The sequence below is a fragment of the Malus domestica genome, chromosome 11, assembly GCF_042453785.1.
Source record: "Malus domestica chromosome 11, GDT2T_hap1".
In the NCBI taxonomy this organism is placed as follows: domain Eukaryota; kingdom Viridiplantae; phylum Streptophyta; class Magnoliopsida; order Rosales; family Rosaceae; genus Malus; species Malus domestica.
Window position 1 is genome coordinate 14,497,317 of NC_091671.1, and position 20,313 is coordinate 14,517,629.

Consider the following 20,313-nt stretch of genomic DNA (forward strand, 5'->3'; position numbering starts at 1 on the left):
CAATAATTATAAATTGAAATAAGTAGAGATAAAGTAAAGGATAAATAAAGACGGCAATGAAAAATAATAAAATAGGCATAAAGTAGGGAAGCAAACTCACATTAATTTATTAATCTTCAACTTCAATGTTACAAGATAGCACCAAAGTTGCAAAGAGAGACAATACTCAAACACTCAATAATATAGTTTACAAAGTGAAAGTTCTTCGTTGTGATTACAACTGAGCTCAGAGGCTCTATAAATTGAAAACTAAAAGCAAACCCAAATGCCAGGTGTCGCACAGGCAGCAGTGACATGCCCCGATCCCAATATTCCCCGAATACCAAGATAGGCACGTGCTGGCCGACACCCGAGGGTGATGAAAGCCATTTGTTGAGTGCAAATGCTGAGAATAAGGAATAGATAAGACTTATAAATATAAAAGAATCAAGAATATGCATTTAAGGAACGTGTTCAGAGCACACAACTAACTAGAATACTAAAAGAAATAATATAAAATGGAATGAATAAAAGAATAGGTCCTGCACCGAAATGACTCGAAGATGCCGATGCGAAGTGCCTGGATGTCGGGATTGTATGCCTCGATTCTAAGTCCTGAAGGGGGCCCAAAACAAACATGAGTGGACCAAGTTGATATATATATATATATATATATATATATATATATATAGTAAAACAGTTATCAACGTACTAACCCCCAGGTTTTATCAAAACACATATATAATGTTAAACATAGGTTTTCCGAAACCTAGCATGCCGTGCAATGTCTCAAATCATAACTCATATGTAATAATCACTAGTGAATGTCTGATAACCCCCAGGCCCCATGCCGGCTCCCCGTCTCTGAGCAGACAGTCAGAGGAAAATATACTTCAGGCCCTATGCCGGCTCCCCGTCCCTGTGCTAAATAGCCAGAGAAAACACACTCCAGGCCCTATGCCAACACCAAACCGTCGCCCGGGACAGACCAGAATCTATCCCTACGTCCCGTAGCGGAAAGGACCACTAGGTAAATACAAAACCATTGCACATATATATATTGAAAAGCAACTTTATAGTATAAAGTCATCCATCATCTATACTATAAAGAGGTGTTCGAAACGTGTTCTAAATATCATATCGTCATCCATCGGGTATTCTATAAGAACATGGGTTATAGGAAAAATAGTAATAATTCAAACTAGTCTCAGTAAGCATGTTATCTCAAAACGTTTCATAGAACATAATCATTAAATCATGCTTTTCATGTATGCATTTCTACTATCAAAACATGCATTTTTAGAAGGGGTCCACTCACAATACTTCGCCGCCGAAGAGCCGCGCAACCTATCGAAGAAGGAACGCCACAGATAATTGCCCATAAGCACATAAATGGTCCAATTAATAAAACTATATAATAGAAATTGAATTTGGGAAAACGGATGTCGAATTACCCTAAGAAGGGTTCCGGTTAAATTTTCGTAAAAGTCGATAGAATAATCCTAGAATATTCCCTGACGGAATATTCCCTAATGGAATATTCCCTAACGGAATATTTCCCATAAAGGGTTGAGTCGTCTAAGCTTTAGGGTTGGAAAGGTTAAAGGGTTTAGGCTTAGGATACACGGGCCTAAGGCCCTAAAGGAAAATGGCCTAAAGGCCTTTAGTTTAGTAAATAAAAATAAAAACAACTTAAAAGTAAAGGGTTTTGGGTTGGGCTCAGTAGGAAAGGCCCAAAGGGCCTGGGTTTGGGTTGTTGCTCGCCGGAGTTAAACGGAAGGGAAGGCCGGATTCGGCCAGAAAACTGAACAACCTTTAAACATTAATAACTTTCTCGTTACTCAACGAAATCGAGTGAAACAAAAACTAAAGTTGTAGTTCTCGAAGAGACGAAGATAATGATACCTCGGACGACATCTAAATAACCATGTTTTGGCCGGAAAACACCTCGAAAGCCGTCGGACTCGCTGGAAACTGGGTAAGATTCAAATGAGTATAACTTCTTCAATACTCAACGAAATTGGGTGAAACAAAAAGGAAAGTTATAGTACTTAGCGAGAGGAAGAGATTGATACCTTTAACGCCAGCCAACTCGCCATGGTTTGGCCGGAAATTAGCTCGAAAGGCACGGGTCAAACTTGAACTTCTTGAAACCAAGTTGTTTCACGTCAAATCTCTCAAACCTTGACTAGGGACCCTAGGGGGTTGCGTAGAGGCTTTCCCGAGTCCTAAAACATCATGACTCGGTTGAAAACACGTCGAACTCAACTCGTCCGAGTTCGGACCTTCCGAGTTGGTGAGTCAAAACTCGTCCATTCTTGGTTTGGTTGGTATGGTTGTGTTCGCGAGTATGAGAGGAGTAAAATGGGGTTGGTTTCAAGCTCGATTTATGAGCTTTGATGTTCGTTCATGGTGTTGCAGAGGAAGAGAGAATACGGGAGAGAAAGAGAGAGAAGAGAGAGAGAGATAGACTTTTTAGAAAAAATAAAAGAAAAGGGGAGAGGGAGACTCACGGGCACAAAGGGAAAAGAGAAGAAAGGAGGACGGGTAGGGGAGACCAAAAAGGAAAGAGGGCCTCACGGGCACACACATTAAGACCAAAAAACAATTTTAAAAGCAAGATAAACTCAAACTTAGTGAAAATACGATTTAAATTGGGAGTGGGTGTAACAATCTACCCCCCTTAAAAGAATTTCGTCCCTGAAATTTAAAATAACTTACTATAATTAAAGACTCGAAAATAGGAAGAATAATATATGTATAAAGCGAAATCAAGTCAGAGTGGATGCATAAAAAAGACTATGCCACACCGTCGCGAGCGGGTTGCAAAATCCTCTATCATGCCTCCAAAGTCTTACTTTCTTCCCCATCAGTGTAAAAGTAGAAAAACATACTTTATAAAAATATAAAATCGAAAACATATATTGACGGAAGGTCAAAAATAAGTACACAAAATACTATAGCGTCAAAAATAGATATGTACTAACATATAGGTCAAAAACTTGTGCTGAACTTAAAACTGAAAACGGAAAACACTTTCCTCAAAACATTTGAAATGACAAAAACAATTAACTAAAGTAAAGGAAGTTAAAATACTTATATTGAAAATCAAAACTGAAAAAGAATGAGAGAGGGTCTCGCCGAAGAATTTGTAACCTCACGTACTCCAAGAATAGATGTGTCTTTGGATCGACTCCCAACAATAACAAATCCGTAACCACTGCTGAAGACGGGTCTTTCTGCCCATTTGCTTGACGAACCCAACGAATAAGCCATTGATATCACAGTCGGCCGCCTGCGATATTGACCACCCATTTGTTGTCTCGTTAAGCAAATAGTGATTTCCTGAGGGTGCACAATCTCACACGTCGAAAATTCGATCCTTCGAATACAAGTTTGCAATACTCCTCTGCCAACCAGTGTTACCTGTAGAAACTCTCATACCATGTTGCAATAGTGCCATACCCAAACCAAATAAAACAAAAACTGTCGTCGTAATGATTCCATCTAGCACCAAGCACACCATCTTCCTCAGTTCTTCCAAATGTGACCAACTACTTCAAAATTTTGCCAACGAAGAACCCATTTTAAAACTGTAACTTGAGATTCAAGAAAAACGGCTACCATGTTAGTAGCATACCCAAAAGCTCGAGCCAAGCAAGCAGAAAATGATAAGTCATCTTCTTCGATAAGCAGTACTTCTTTGGAGCTATTGTAGTGCTCAAACCACCTCTCCATTTTTGCTTAGTTGCAGATTTCTAGTCAAACAAGGCCAAAGTTGGTGGAAAGAAGTACGACACGCAAATGGTCAACCTAAAAATAAAAGAGAGTACACACATTTCAAGAGAAGTGTAAAGATTATCCAATTCTCGCCTCGACCGTGTTGTAATGCCATCCTAGAATGTACCAAACAGATCTGCTAGAAGTGTTTCGACAACCACGTACTCACAACAATAAGGTTCGGAAGTGAAGCAGTGGAAATATGCGTTAAGATGAACACATATCGTTGGAAAATAACCGATGTGATGCCCATGAATTATAGTAAGATGGTGATACAATATGCTGACCTTCTGTACTAAAACCTTCAACCAACTCTTACTAAAAGACCGCTCAAACCTCACGCCCACGTGCTCTCGAATCGAAGGATCTTGGTGAGAGGTAGTGGAAAACTGCGTTGAGGCGAACACATCACATCATCGAAAAGGTCTACCAAAGCATGATATGATGGTTATGAATTGTAGCAAGATAAAGAGCCGTGACTATTCAGTTCAGCATGAAGATAATGATGCAATCTGCTGATCACCTGCACTACAATCTTCACCAGTCTCTTACCAAAAGACGGCTTAAACTTCACACCCACTTAGAATTCTTTCTGGTAAGTCTGGTAAGCTTGTGAAAAGGTTATGCTCCTATCGTTCATGTCCGAATCGACATGAACTGGGTGCACACTTTCGCCGAAATGATCGATCGTGAATTCCTCACTGATTGAGTGAGAAACCATGTCGAGAAGGCTAAAAGAACACTTAAGAATTTGAGGGTCAAAACAAGTCCATTAAAACTGGAGTACAAGATATTGGGATTTGAACGAGAAACCACGCCGAGAACAAACATTTTTTTTTTCCACCCTCGGTGTATTGTTCCGACATGATCCAGTTCACATAAAGAAACAAACCAGCAAAGGAAGGTTAAGTTGTAGAAATAGAAGCCACTGTTTATGATTATTTGGGTAATCATCACAATAAGGTCGACTGGCTTCTTAGCCAAAAGGAACAGGTCTGATCTCAAGAATAGTTAAGAACTGCTTATAAGATTTGACGAGGTCAAAGACATTTCGCAATTCACGATACTTAGTGAGAGTTGTTTCAAAGCTCAAAATTTAAACATAAAACCTCTGAATCAACAGAATGAACGAAGAAGGAAGATACAAAGCAACATGCGAATGTATGCAGTGACACAATTGGCTACCTTAAAGTGATGCCTCTGAGCAAACCAAAGCTCAATGAGTCCAGAGAAGTTCAGAGTAAAGCTCGATCTTCGTACAATGATGAATATGGTAGAACCTCATGCCATTACACTGAAAATTACAAGGCTGGACAGTTAACGGACAAGAGCACTGATCAGTTGGGCCACAAGCAAGAGGCTAAGTTCACCTCTACCGAAAGGTACGTGAACAAGGAGCTAAGGTTTACCACCGAGTACCAAACCCAGGTGAAATTCAAGGGGTCTGTTTATCCCAAAAAGTTTAGGTCTTCATCATTCAAGTCTAACTACCACAACAACAAGAATCGCAACTCCATTTTGGGAAATTGATGAGAATAGTGTCTACAACCGAGGAGTTTCCCAAGAAAAGTATATAAACTAAACGAAGTCAACGCTCGAAGAATTTAGTGTGAAGCTGACAGTCAAAGGTTAGGAAGCTTGACTTCGTCGTTAAATAAACAAGAAGGTTATCGATAGAACAATCCCCGAAGATTCATTCTAAAGATTCACACGAATGTCCTCAATGGAAACGAGTCTGAGAACATTGATTTGCTCCCACCAACTACGACTAACTTCATAACAGCTAACGCTTACTCGCATTTTCCAACACGCACTTCGAATGTTTCGAACAATTTCCAAGAGATATGACTTTGCCCGCCATTTCTAGGGAACATATGTCGTATAGTGATATCACCATTTCAGGTCTCCAGTTGGTCTTAACCAATTCGTACCACCAAGATTTTTCCGTTTCCCAAGATTTCGATGTAGAGCCGACTCCGCCCGCAATTCCTAGGGAACACGTGTTGCAGAGTGGCATCGCCATTTCGGATCTACAGTTGGTCTTGACCAGACTTCCTCAAACTGAGATTTCTAAAACCTGTCGTTTCTAAGTAACACCAACTTTGCCTGTCATTCCCAGGGAATGCATGTTGCAGAGTATCGATCCGAAGTTGAAAGTCGTCCAACAATTCAAACACGTCACCAATGAGGCACAATCCCGACACGAATTCTTGTATTTCAACCAGAATGTGACAATTCAAACATAGCAAGATTTGCACAACTGCGCCAAATGGCACAAAATCCAGAAAGCCTAACATCCAAATGATGTCAAAACCAACACACTACTTTAGTAAGAGAAGATTCTAAGTATGCTCTGAACAAACCTTGCTCTGATACCAATCTGACACGCCCCGATCCCGATATTCCCCGAATACCAAGATAGGCACGTGCTGGCCAACACCCGAGGGTGACGAAAGCCATTTGTTGAGTGCAAATGCTGAGAATAAGGAATATATAAGACTTATAAATATAAAAGAATCAAGAATATGCATTTAAGGAACGTGTTCAGAGCACACAACTAACTAGAATACTAAAAGAAATAATATAAAATGGAATGAATAAAAGAATAGGTCCTACACCGAAATGATTCGAAGATGCCGATGCGAAGTGCCTGGATGTCGGGATTGTATGCCTCGATTCTAAGTCCTGAAGGGGCGCAAAACAAACATGAGTGGACCAAGTTGATATATATATATATAGTAAAACAGTTATCAACGTACTAACCCCCAGGTTTTATCAAAACACATATATAATGTTAAACATAGGTTTTCCGAAACCTAGCATGTCGTGCAATGTCTCAAATCATAACTCATATGTAATAATCACTAGTGAATGTCTGATAACCCCCAGGCCCCATGCCGGCTCCCCGTCTCTGAGCAGACAGTCAGAGGAAAATATACTCCAGGCTCCATGCCGGCTCCCCGTCCCTGTGCTAACTAGCCAGAGGAAACATACTCCAGGCCCTATGCCAACACCAAACCGTCGCCCGGGACGGATCAGAATCTATCCCTACGTCCCGTAGCGGAAAGGACCACTAGGTAAATATAAAACCATTGAACATATATATATTGAAAAGTAACTTTATAGTATAAAGTCATCCATCATCTATACTATAAAGAGGTGTTCAAAACATGTTCTAAATATCATATCGTCATTCATCGGATATTCTATAAGAACATGGGTTATAGGAAAAATAGTAATAATTCAAACTAGCCTTAGTAAGCATGTTATCTCAAAATGTTTCATAGAACATAATCATTAAATCATGCTTTTCCTGTATGCATTTCTACTATCAAAACATGCATTTTTAGAAGGGGTCCACTCACAATACTTCGCCGCCGAAGAGCCACGCAACCTATCGAAGAAGGAACGCCACAGATAATTGCCCCTAAGCACATAAATGGTCCAATTAATAAAACTATATAATAGAAATTGAATGGGAAAACAGACGTCGGAAACGGATTCAGGACGTCGAATTACCCTAAGAAGGATTCCGGTTAAATTTTCGTAAAAGTCGATAGAATAATCCTAGAATATTCCCTGACAGAATATTCCCTAATGGAATATTTCCCATAAAGGGTTGAGTCGGCTAAGGTTTAGGGTTGGAAAGGTTAAAGGGTTTAGGCTTTGGATGCACGGGCCTAAGGCCCTAAAGGAAAATGGCCTAAAGGCCTTTAGTTTAGTAAATAAAAATAAAAACAACTTAAAAGTAAAGGGTTTTGGTTTGGGCTCAGTAGGAAAGGCCCAAAGGGCCTGGGTTTGGGTTGTTGCTCGCCGGAGTTAAATGGAAGGGAAGGCCGGATTCGGCCAGAAAACTGAACAACCTTTAAACATTAATAACGTTCTCGTTACTCAACGAAATCGAGTGAAACAAAAACAAAAGTTGTAGTTCTCGAAGAGACAAAGATAATTATACCTTGCACGACGTCTAACTCGCCGTGGTTTGGCCGGAAAACGCCTCGAAAGCCGTCGGACTCGCCGGAAACTCGGTAAGATTCAAATGAGTATAACTTCTTCAATACTGAACGAAATTGGGTGAAACAAAAAGGAAAGTTATAGTACTTAGCTAGACGAAGAGATTGATACCTTTCACCCCAGCCAACTCGCCATGGTTTGGCCGGAAATTGGCTCAAAAGGCACGGGTCAAACTTGAACTTCTCGAAACCGAGTTGTTTCACGTCAAATCTTCCTCAAACCTTGACTAGGGACCCTAGGGGGTTGCGTAGAGGCTTTGTCGAGTCCTAAAACATCACGACTCGGTTGAAAACATGTCGAACTCAACTCGTCCGAGTTCGGACCTTCCGAGTTGGCGAGTCAAAACTCGTCCATTCTTGGTTTGGTTGGTATGGTTGTGTTCACGAGTATGAGAGGAGTAAAATGGGGTTGGTTTCAAGCTCGATCTACAAGCTTTGATGTTCGTTCATGGTGTTGCAGAGGAAGAGAGAATATGGGAGAGAAAGAGAGAGAAGAGAGAGAGAGACTTTTCAGAAAAAATAAAAGAAAAGGGGAGAGGGAGACTCACGTGGCCAAAGGGAAAAGAGAAGAAAGGAGGACGGGTAGGGGAGACCAAAAAGGAAAGAGGGCCCCACGGGCACACACATTAAGACCCAAAAACAATTTTAAAAGCAAGATAAACTCAAACTTAGTGAAAATACGATTTAAATTGGGGGTGGGTGTAACACAGCAGAGCATCAAAAAGCAGCCTACAATAATGAGCGGCATCTTCACTTTTTACAATGACACTGACAGAGCTTCACGTGGAGCAACAAAAATATTCTTGAAAAAAGCACATACCAACAAATAGCTACAGGAACCATATGACAATTATTCAAAAAGGAATAAAAACTGGCATCTAGATTTCAAACAGACATCTTATCATTTATTTTTTCAGAGAAAAAGCACTTCATGCTTTATTTCTTTGGACGGATAGGAGGACATATTCCATAGCAATCATCCTCATTATCATTTCCATAGTCTTCATCCATGTTATGCTAAGATGGCACGTCTTCAGATCTTATCTCTTCGTCATCTAGGTCGTCTAACTCAAGGATTTTCAGAACCTTTTCTTTTAGATCTTTCTTCAAACAAGATGGGCTGGACTCAATTAAAGATTTAAGTCTTTCAGTCTTTGATGATGATGATGATTCAAGGGATGAACGGGAAGGTTCAATAGCGCACTGCCTATCAGGCAAGATTCTTCTGGCCTTGAAAACATCTAGCCTAAGATGATCCAGGTGAAACTTGTCCCACCAACGGATAAAGAGCTGTGTTTCAAGCTAGGGAACGAAATCCCAGGCACCATCATCGTTGTCAACAAAACCATAGTCCCATTTCAGAATCCAAGGGAGTTCATAAAATATCATGAACCAGAGAAACAATTTTTTTTTTCAAGATAATCAGTATTTTCTTTACTAATATTATCTAGTAAAGAATCATCAATTACTTGGGGCAAATAATCCAAATTTGGACCCCAAACAATGAACCATGTTCTAAACCAATTAGGAATCTCTTTCAGAGTTCTAAGATGAAACTAGATGAACCAGATGTGGGAATAACGAAGGTTTTGGAAACATAACACTACATCCCAAGCTTTCTAGTAATCCCATAAATTATACCTTCTTGGACTCATATCAGGGCTGGAGTGTAGATGCAAATGATAGGGGTTATTTCCCCATTCTTCTAGAGAGATAACTTTCAGTATCGTAATTTTTTAAAACGCAATCATGTTGTTCGTTTCACTCCTATATCTATGAATAACATCGACTGATTCGGTCTCTATCAGAAGTCTTTCGTACCAATATTTTGGCTTGAGAAACGGACGAATATGATCTTGGTGGTATTTTTCACCAACCTATCTTGGAGATAACAGTAAATCGGAATCTATTTTCATAAGAGGAATCACAATGGTGCATCTGAAAAGATTGTCAGCTACACCATTCTCCCTGCCTTTGTTATAAGGGAGAGCATATGAGATTGGGTTTGGATTTTGGAAGGATGAAGGAGAACCTCTCTGGATTAAGGTAGAGCCTCTTTTAGTGAGGGCTAGATTATGCTCCTTCTTTCTTTGACGTGCCCTGCAAAAATTCACGAGTTAAAAGGCAAAGAGTTGCATTCACCTTTAACATGTTCAATATTAAAATTAAATGCTAACAATATCCCTTGCCATCTGGAAAATATTTGTTTTAATGCTAAATTTTTAACATCTTTCAACAATATATCTTTAGCAGCCTTACTGTCTACCCTTATCAGGAACTGCTTGTTAAGAAGATTGCTTTCAAATTTAGTAGTTGCATGGACTATAGATAAAAGTTCTTTCTAAACAGTTGAATAGTTTTTCTAGGCTATTTTCTAGACACCAGAAGTGAAGAGAACTAAGGCTTCTTTGCCGTCTTCAGTTTTTTGTTTCAAAACTCCTTCGCAGCCTTCCTCAGAAACGTCAGTTTCCACTATTTTGAATGCTTCTGGATTTGCCAATGCTAAGCACGGGAGTTCTTTGACCTTTTTCTTCAAAAGCTGTACAGCTCGGGTTTGTTCCTCAGTCCAAGGAACATGATTAATTTTAGTAAAGAAAATGCTGATTATCCTGAAAAAATGAAGATGTTTCTCTGGTTCATGATATTTTATGAACCCCCGTGGATCCTGAAATGAGACTATGGTTTTGTTGATGATGATAATGGTGCTTGGGATTTCGTTCCCTAGCTTGAAAGACAGCTCTTATCCGTTTGTGGGACAAGTTTTACCTGGATCAGCTTAAGCCAGATGTTTTCAAGGCTAGAAAAATCTTGCCTGATAGGCAGTGCACTATTGAACCTTCCCATTCATCCCCTAAATCATCATCATCACCAAAGACTGAAAGACTTAAGTCTTTAATTGAGTCCAGCCCATCTTGTTCGACGAAAGATCTAAGAGAAAAGGTTCTCAAAATCCTTGAGTTGGACGACCTAGATGACGAAGACTATGGAAATGATAATAAGGATGACTGCTATGGAATATGTCCTCATATCCGTCCAAAGAAATAAAGCATGAAATGCTTTTTCTCTAAAAAAATAGAAGATAAGATGCTGTTTGTTTGAAATCTAGACGTTAGTTTTTATTCCTTTTTGAATAATTGTCCTATAGTTCTTGTAGCTGCTTGTTGGTATGTGTTTTTTTCAAGAATCTTTCTGTTGCTCCATGTGAAGCTCTATCAGTGTCATTGCAAAAAGTGAAGATGCCACTCATTATTGTAGGCTGCTTTTTGATGCTTCGCTACCTGTGTGACACCTGGCGTTTGGGTTTGCTTTTAGTTTTCTATATATAGAGCCTTCGAGCTCAGTTGTAATCACGACGAAAAACTTTCACATTTTAAACTATATTATTGAGTGTTTGAATGTTTGTTTATTGTTTCTCTTGCAATTTCGGTGCTATCCTGTAACATTGAAGTTGAAGTTTAATAAATTAATATGAGTTTGCTTCCCTACTTTATGCCTATTTTATCATTTTTCATTGTTGTCTTTACTTATCCTTTACTTTTTTAAACCTTCATCTAGATTGAGATTATTGATTTTCTTTTTCATTTGGCATTGAGGTCTCATATGTTCAACTTTTCCACTTGTAGCAAACAAGAGGCTTTTTATCTGATCCTTTTCTCCCTCCCTTTTTTGTTTGTGAGATTGAAATTTTCGCTTGCAAAATGACCTCAAAGGTTTTGATGATTTATGGGGATTTTCTTCCAAGTATTTTCTAGGAAATTTTTTGGTTTTCCAAAAGGGTTTCTTGGAAGAAGATCGTCCTTTAGGTTTAAAGCCAAATTGTTCGCAGAAATCTCCCATTTCTTTAGATCCTAAGGTTCTTTGCTTATCAACTTGTCTTTTTAGCTTTATATCATTACAAAGTGCTAGTCATTCAGCACATATTTCATAGGTAAGTTCTCCATAGGTATAACTATCATAAGGTATAACTCTTCCAAATTTGTCTTTTATCCAATTTCGCACTTTTTCAGCGAACAGAGGATGTAATCCAGAAAGAAATTTTTCTTTCCAGAAATCAGCATTACAATCGGATCTAAGATAAACCTTGGCATAGAAAACATATTTATACCACCTAAAATGAGACAAAGTCGGCATTTTAAATTCATTAAGAATTCTCTAGACCTATCTTGTTGTAGCTCAGTAGATCCAACAAAGTGTAGGGTAATGGTGTAGATTAGAGTATTCACCGCATTTTCTTGAGCTACTATTTGTCCATTGATTTCTCCTACCTTCGTGGTAGCAAGGATTTGTCTCTTTGCTTCTTCGCTTAGGTAAAAATCCCACCATCCATGCAATTGACCTATAAATCCTGCTATTATAGCCTGTGCAATGGCACTATTAGAGTTTACTTGTAATTTAATAGCAGATGAGAACATCATCATATGTCTCATAATATTGATTACTTGGTAATCTGTTTGTCCATCAATGTTCCATTCAACAATTGATCTTTCATCATACTGAACATTTTCACCCATATCATTATCTTCAAATTAAAGATCTACAGGGGTTGGCCTATGATAATAGTTCTTTAGGATATGTGTTCTCGTAACCTTGTGTCCTTGTCTTATCCTATTCCTTTGTGAGTCTAGGGTTGATTCGTCAAATTCCTCTTGCAAATTAGCAATTTGAATTTCAGTAATGACTGAGACATTTGGTTCTGATAATTTTATTGAACTTAACATCTTTGCCAGAGCATCAATAAAATTATCATCGTTTCCTAGCTTGTTGTCTTTAAGTTCAAGAGTTGGTTTAAACATTGGTTGGTCTGTCTTTTTCTTTCATTCAGAAGAATTTGACGATGTTTTTGGTTCTTTAGGGTTTCGAAATCTAGACTTGAGAGAATCATTTGTCTTCAATGAGTTCTCTATTCTATTCTAGAGGCTTGTCATCCTAAAAATTGAAGAAACAGGTTAGTATAATTGATCTATTGTATCACAACAGCAACTCCATTTTTTATAGAGGCTTATTGTCCTTCATCAGGAGCTTCTCTATAAGGAAAGGCAATTGTTCCCTTATAATTGATCTGGATGGATTTTTCTAGTGGACATATTTCTTTTTCTTCATTTCTTTCTCTTGTTGTATAAGTCTTAAATGGATTTTCTAGAGTGCTTATACATTGAGTGTATTCAGGAAAATTGTATTTCTTAGCACACAATTCATATCAAGGGAAAAATATTGCATTAATCCCCTTTTCTATCATGAAAGTATAGTGAATTTTCTTTAAGAAAGCTCTTCTTTATAAGCTATAGGCTTTTTCTAGCCATTCTCTTCACTGAGATAATCTTTCTCAATGAAGTCTCTATCTAGTTCAAATTTTGTTATTCCATAGATGTTGGATTCAACATCGTCCCATGTAAATTCTAGTTGTAGGGGTAGATTCCTAGAGTTCCTAGAAGGAGTTGTGGCTCTAGTATTCTCGACCTTATAGAAGGGGTAATGCACTTATTCTTGGGTCTTTCTAAGGCCTTCTAGGATAGTCCTTTCATCGTCTTGCACATACGAGCTTTTTTCAGGTGTTGTATTCCTAACGGAATTTGTTTTGCAAAGGTTTTGCCTAAGGGAATCAACACTTCTTCGGGATCCTAAACTTAGCATGGTTAACCTATCATTGTTAAAATGTATTTCTAAATCTCCATCATCATATTGGTTAATACGGCTAGGTTATCGGTTTTGGATATGTTGAGGAGGAATTGCATCCTGCAATCTCCATCTTTCAGGTAGAGTAACTTCAATCCACCAAATCATTTTGGGTACCGTTGTATGTGCTTTTCCTAAATTAGCTTGGAATAAAACGGTTTGTCCCTTACTATCCATGACTTTGGCTCGGGGTACAATGGTATTCATAACCTTATATGCAATTTGATAAATCACAGCTAGGTTTAGTGATCCAGGGTCCATATCATACCCTTGTGTATCCACACTTAAGTAAGGGTCTTTAAGATTCCGGGGTCGGATAATGACATTGAAAAGTTCGGGTAACAATTAAAGTAAATTGGCCCCTCACTTAAAGAAGACTTTACTAATCCCAACATGGAATTAATAAAGTTTATGTGACATTTATCCCTTAGACAAAGTAGAATTGAGGTATTTAACCCTGTTCTAGTTAACGGTTTCATTGCAACGTGTACTAGACCTATGTGCAAATAGTTGTAACCCTTTTTCATATGCTGATCTATTTGATGTTGAGAGAGTAGTTGGACGTCTATATTAGCATTAGTGACGGAAATGATTTTTCAACCGTTTTTATTAAATAGTCTTATTTAAATTCAAATGTTCCCTTCTAATAAATATCAGAAGTTGGAACTTTGGGGATATTCCAATTTTCTAAATCAATGAAATTGTGTAGTTGAGATTAAAGCATAGGTTACACAATCTCAACCACATAATTTCATTATAGTTAAATCCAACGGTGGGGAGCGTGTCCCCATTTTTTTAGAAAAATGGGAATCCCTCCCCTTAAGCAAATATATATATATATATATATATATATATATACGAAACCCTTTTTGTCAACCAAAAGAGGGTGAAAATAGACTACTTAGTCTTCTATCACAAAAAAAAAAATGATGGGCAATAATATAATTTCACAGGTCCAAATTTTACTTTTTTTTATTGAAGCCTCACCTACATGTAATGTTAAAATACCTCCAATATTAAAAATAAAAATAAAAAACTGAAAACAAAAACCTCTCACTCCCCCCACGTTCTGTCTCTCTCCCTCTCTCCTCATTTTCTAAAAAAATGTGTTCATACACACAAAATGTGTAGGCAAATGCTAGTATATATAAAGATAACAACTCAATAATTATAAATTGAAATAAACAGAGATAAAGTAAAAGATATTACTAAAGATCACAAAAAAAAAAGTATTTTCCAATAAAGGAAAAGATAAAATAATGAAGACCCCAAACTGAGAAGAAACATAATATAGGTGGAAGGCTTAAAAACACTCGGTTTACTTGATGCACATTATTATTTTGCAGGTGATTATATGTATCTAAAGTTTTTCGTACTAACAAAAGTCTTCTACCTGATTAGAGAGTGAATCGTTCTCAATTTTTCTTCATTATGTAGAAAAAAGCAGTCACTTAGTAATACGGTCTAATGATATTTCTTTCCACCTGTAAACGATATGTCTTTGGTTCGAATCTGGTGATGGCACTGGTTAACTAAATACTAGTAATGGTGGTGAACATTGTTGTCACTAATGCATCTACAAACACTTCTAATTGCTCTATATTTCTTTTATTACAAAAGATATTAGGGTAAAAGACTGTTTACTACCCTCATGTTTCGTGGTTTTCAACATTTAGTACATCAATTTTTTTTCGTCCCAGAGTCATACCTAAAGTGTAAATTTTGGGACAGTCTCATACATCCGTTAGTCAAACTGTTAAGTCTGCCATTAACTGTGACGTGGCGCCCATGTGGCCAATGACTGGGCGCCACGTATCATTCACGTGGAAATTTAAAAAAAAATATAAAATAATATATATATATATTATAAAATTATAAAATAAAATATAAAAAAAACCCGAATTTGGGCAGATTCGGAAGAAGAAGAAGAAGAAGAAGGAGAAGGAAGAAGGAGGAAGAAGAAGGAAGAAGAAGAAGAAGAAGAAGAAGGAGAAGGAAGGAGGAAGAAGAAGGAGGAAGAAGAAAAAAAAAAGGAAAAAAACTGGGCAGATTCGAAGAAGAAGAAGAAGAAGAAGAAGAAGAAGAAGAAGAAGAAGAAGAAGAAGAAGAAGAAGGAAGAAGGAGGAAGAAGAAGGAAGGAGGAAGAAGAAAAAAACCGAATCTGGGCAGATTCGAAAGAAGAAGAAGGAGAAGGAAGAAGGAGGAAGAAGAAGGAAGAAGAAGAAGGAGAAGGAAGGAGGAAGAAAGAGGAAGAAGAAAAAAAAAACTGGGCAGATTCGAAGAAGAAGAAGAAGAAGAAGGAGAAGGAAGAAGGAGGAAGAAGAAGAAAAAAAAAACTGGGCAGATTCGAAGAAGATGAAGAAGAAGGAAGAAGAAGAAGAAGGAGAAGGAAGGAGGAAGAAGAAGCAAAAAAAAAAAAAAAAAAAAACTGGGCAGATTCGAAGAAGAGGAAGAAGAAGGAAGATGAAGAAGAAGGAGAAGGAAGGAGGAAGAAGGAGAAAAAAAAAATTGGGCAGATTCGAAGGAGGAAGAAGAAGGAAGAAGAAGAAGAAGGAGAATGAAGGAGGAAGAAGAAAAAAAAAAAAAACTGGGCAGATTCGAAGAAGAAGAAGAAGAAGAAGAAGAAGAAGGAAGAAGAAGGAGAAGAATGAGGAAGAAGAAGGAAGAAGAAGAAAGAGGAAGAAGAAAAAAAAAAGGGCAGATTCGGAAGAAGGAGAAGGAAGAAGGAAGAAGAAGAAGGAGGAGGAAGGAGGAAGAAGAAAGAAAAAAAAAAAAAACGAATCTGCTACCCAGATTCAGAGGAAGAAGAAGGAAGAAGAAAAAAAAAACGTTTTTTTTTAATTTATTTATTTATTATTTTATAATCTATATATATATATATATATATTTTTTAAATTTTCACGTGAATGACACGTGACGTCCAGTCATTGTCCACATAGACGCCACATCACTGTTAACGGCAGACTTAACAATTTGACTAACGGATGTATGAGACTGTTCCAAAATTTACACTTTAGGTATGACTCTGGGACGAAAAAAACTTGATGTACTAAATGTTGAAAATCACGAAACATAAGGGTAGTAAACAGTCTTTTGCCCAAGATATTATATATTGTTCTACACTAAGGAAAAGATGAAAGGTTTCAAGCCATAATGCAATAAGTTGAAGAAAAAAAACTCTAACTATCAAGGCAATTAAACACTTATTAATTGCTCTATGTATTGATATCATATGTTATTTATTTATGAACAAACGATATTATCTACATTAAAAAAAAAGGTAAGCTTATCATATGTTATATTATTTTTTTTAGTATATCGATATTTTTACACTAGGGAGAGGGGGAGTTAGGCTAAACCACCAAATGGGCAACCTAATTTGGTATCAAATTTGTCATCCACGAGATTTGAACCTAAAACTTCTCATTTTCAAGTGAAGTGAAGTACCACAATACTGTAGTACTGAGCGTATATGTTATATTTTGACAACGATATTTAATACTTATCAATCATGCCTCTAATGAGATGAGGGAGACCACTAGCTTGGGCCACAAACAGTGGCAGGCATTTCTTGACTCTTAAAGTTGGCTGCAACGACCCATGTGAAGCAATGTGGCATATGTCGATATGTCGACTAAAACCTGCTAAATTTATAGCACATGTATTATTCAAATTGAAACACAGAACCCTAAATCGTAAATGGTGAACTCAAGACTTAGAAAACACCATCTCTATGTGTAAAGTAACATATCAATATAATAACACTTTAACCATATTAACGAGCAAGTAGTGGATTGTCATAATGCATAGGTTTTTCCTTTCTCCTTTTTTTTTTTTTATTCCAGTAGTATCATCGTTAGTAATAACATTAAAAACTTAATTAACGACAAATGGACATAATTAAGAAATGAGATGCCAAAAAAGGGTTTTCAAATTGTACATACCTAGAATGTCAAGAGCCATGTCTCTCAATCGGAGATGGCGACGACCCAATTGAGCATAGTTTTCAAAAACCAAAGAGATTAAATTGTATGAGTAGAAAGTAACTAGTGCTTCGATGACCAAACACAAAATTCCGGCCATACATCCGAGGAAGGTGAAAGCGTACGGCAAACTTAGAAGTGGTGGAGCAACAATTGATGTTGTCAAGTGATAACCGCAGTGCACCCACGATCCTACATCAACAATACTACTACTTCAAATCTTTCTAACAAGAAAAATAAAAATGGGAATATTTGTATCATCTTTTACGAAGAAATAATATGTATGCATGTGTAGTTGGTTGTCCATGAGACAGAATAATAAATTAGTTAATCCCACCTCGGGTTAGAATTTTGATTCTGTCACTACATATATATGGTTATAGTATCTCATCTTGTCTTTTGATTTTAGTAGTACCAAAACAGTATGCCCAACAAACATATATAAAAAAACCTAAACGGCTAAAACTTCCCGGCCCTAAAGTATATCGAGAGCACATATGTATGTACACTGCAAATAAGTTACACGGTCAACAACCAACGTGTACCAGTTGTGTGAAGAAACAATATAACAATGAGAATTTTGGGCCATATATATGAATGAGAATTGTTATTTGCACTCCAAAATCTCATTCTACACCCTTCACAAGTGTATTTTTTTTTTAATTATAAAAAGTTTGGAGTGCAAAATGAGATTTTTAGAGTTCTAATAACAATTCCCATATGAATTGTGAAATAGTAAAACTTCATTAGTATAGGTATATGCATTAAACTAATCCATATTTGACGAGAAAAATGAAGAAGAAAAAAAATGAATGAATTAGAATTTTTTAGAGTGCTGATAAGCCCACCCATTGTCTTATCTTCCCACCCCACTAGTTTATAAAAAATTTACTACCATTTTTACCCTTTTGTAAAATTACATCAAAGGACTTGGAAAAATCTCCCCACCCACGCTCGCAACGCCGAGGAGGCCTACGCCGTCATGGCTCTCAAGTGCTTCCCCGCTGACATCCGATCCCAGGGTGGCGTCGCCCGAATGTCCAACCCCCAGAGAGGGAAAGAGAGAAAGATTGCAGACCACCACCACCACCACCACCACCATTCAACTACCACCACCGTCAAACACATACGCTCTCGGTCACCAACAACCCCAACACCTCGTCGGGTCCCTTCGTCAATCTCAAACTGCTCCAAGAAAATTGAGTTCTCGGACCCACCATCTGCCTCCACAATATTGACGACGATGACTGATGGTCTAGTTATTCCAGGTTGAGTCTCGCGCGCAGTGGCCGCATCTCGAGATCGTTCCATGGTTGTTTATTGTTCTGTTCAGATTTGTCATAAAGTTGGTATTAGGGGTTCTATAAACCTATCATCATTCGATTTGCATGCTGTAGATGTAGATGGAATTTCAAGGAGAGAGGCTCTTATGTCCAATGGAGACTGCACAGCCCAAGTCCTCTCTACCAACATCACCTATCACCTCCTTCACCAAGTAATGTTATCTCTTTCAAATTTGATTCATAACTTCACCATGCTTTTATAATTATAATCTGTTTATTGGAAATTCAAGCAATTTGGCATTTGGGCCAACGTCAACTAGCTTCAAATCGAGGCCGTTCGATTGATGATGCAGTTGGGGTGAAAAAAAAAAATGGATTTAGATATTTGAGGTTATTTTAGGAATAATTGGGGTGGATTAATAGGATTTTAAATTTTTAATTTTTTATGGTAGGTGAGATTATAAAGTGGGGTGTAGAAATAGGACAATATGGTGGATCTAGTAGCACTCATTTTTATGATGTCTATGGTATGAGAGGACCAAAACGACCACGGTTAAAGAGACCATCACAGCATTAAAGAAACAAAAAATACAAACGGAACTTCTATGTTACATCTAAAATTGGTAATTTGTGAGAATGAATATGTGAATGGTCTAATATTATAATTAAGAGACCGTGATCATCGATTTTAAAATCATTTTTTTATAAAAGGGAGATCTCAAAATTATTTAAACTATTAGATGAGACTTCTCTTAGATTCATAATCTCATCAACATGTGTATGCACATTATATATAGAATTTGTCAAGAGATCATTTGTATATGTACCTTTGGATTTGAGAACAAAAAGAGCGCCAGCATCGAGTTGCTTCTGTTGGCGATCACGATCAGCTTCTTCTTGGCCAACTTTTGCATCCTCTACTCGAGCATCATCTACTGCTACCGACCTTGGCGGCAGCGTCCCCATCTCTCTCTCTCTCTCAACAAAAACCAAGAGCAAAGAAAGAAGTGGGATGGGAGCAGAATCAAACGCAGAAATATGTGGGGTGTGTGTACACATAGTGTGTGTATATAAAGCCGACCCTGCACAGTGCATACAGTCCACACGGTCCCTTTGATGATCAGCAACTTCTCTTTTCATCGTCATTATTACGGAATTGTTATTTACACTTCAAAAATCTAATTTTGTATTCCAAACTTTCTATAATTAGAATTATTCTATAACAAAATTTTTGAAGTGTTAATAACAGTTACTCACTATTATTGTTTTGCTTTTTCAATATAAGATAAAAATGAGTGATAGAAAGCTCGAGGTTGTCGAAGTGGCTATATGTCCTCTCCACTTAGCTGTCAAGCCCTCTTGCGACATAAATCATGTCGGTGCGAGAGAGAGAGAATGAAGGGATAATGCCCGGATCCAGCTTCTCTACCCTCCCACTTCCCATACACTCTCATCCTCTCCTATTTTATGCGGTCACGGTTAAGCCACGTCAGCATTTTATATTAATTTTTTTTTCTAGAGATGATAAGACAAAAAACAATAGTAATATAAAATATTAACGTGACTTAACCGTGATCGCACAAATAGAAAGAAATGAAAGTG

General features: G+C 37.6%; 1 protein-coding gene across 5 annotated transcripts; it reads right to left on the reverse strand.

Annotated features, from left to right (window-relative positions):
* Positions 1 to 83: 83 nt before the first annotated feature.
* Positions 84 to 19,872, reverse strand: LOC103448005 (uncharacterized). Of its 5 annotated transcripts, XM_070808886.1 has the most exons (7): positions 19,539 to 19,872; positions 17,390 to 17,620; positions 16,961 to 17,086; positions 6,378 to 6,444; positions 6,123 to 6,235; positions 528 to 594; positions 84 to 385 (listed from the first exon to the last, which is right to left on the reverse strand). In XM_070808886.1, exons 1-7 carry the CDS (start codon positions 19,855 to 19,857, stop codon positions 250 to 252), a joined length of 1,059 nt encoding a protein of 352 aa, XP_070664987.1. In that variant the 5' UTR covers positions 19,858 to 19,872; the 3' UTR covers positions 84 to 249. The 5 variants fall into 5 exon arrangements, with proteins under 5 accessions (XP_070664987.1, XP_070664989.1, XP_070664988.1 ...); XM_070808888.1 differs by lacking the exon at positions 16,961 to 17,086; XM_070808887.1 differs by lacking the exons at positions 6,123 to 6,235; positions 16,961 to 17,086 and adding an exon at positions 7,125 to 7,186 and having other exon boundaries at positions 6,376 to 6,444.
* Between the last annotated feature and the right edge of the window lie 441 nt (positions 19,873 to 20,313).

Bases quoted from the DNA above. Each gene is read 5' to 3' on its own strand.
- LOC103448005 (XM_070808886.1), bottom strand. From the start codon at position 19,857: ATGACGATGAAAAGAGAAGTTGCTGATCATCAAAGGGACCGTGTGGAC. The intron at 6,445-16,960 runs GCATGATTGATA...GCGCCCCTTCAG, and splicing joins TCTCCCTCATCTCATTAGAG to GACTTAGAATCGAGGCATAC. The intron at 595-6,122 runs GTTTGTTCAGAG...GGCCCCCTTCAG, and splicing joins CAGATTGGTATCAGAGCAAG to GACTTAGAATCGAGGCATAC.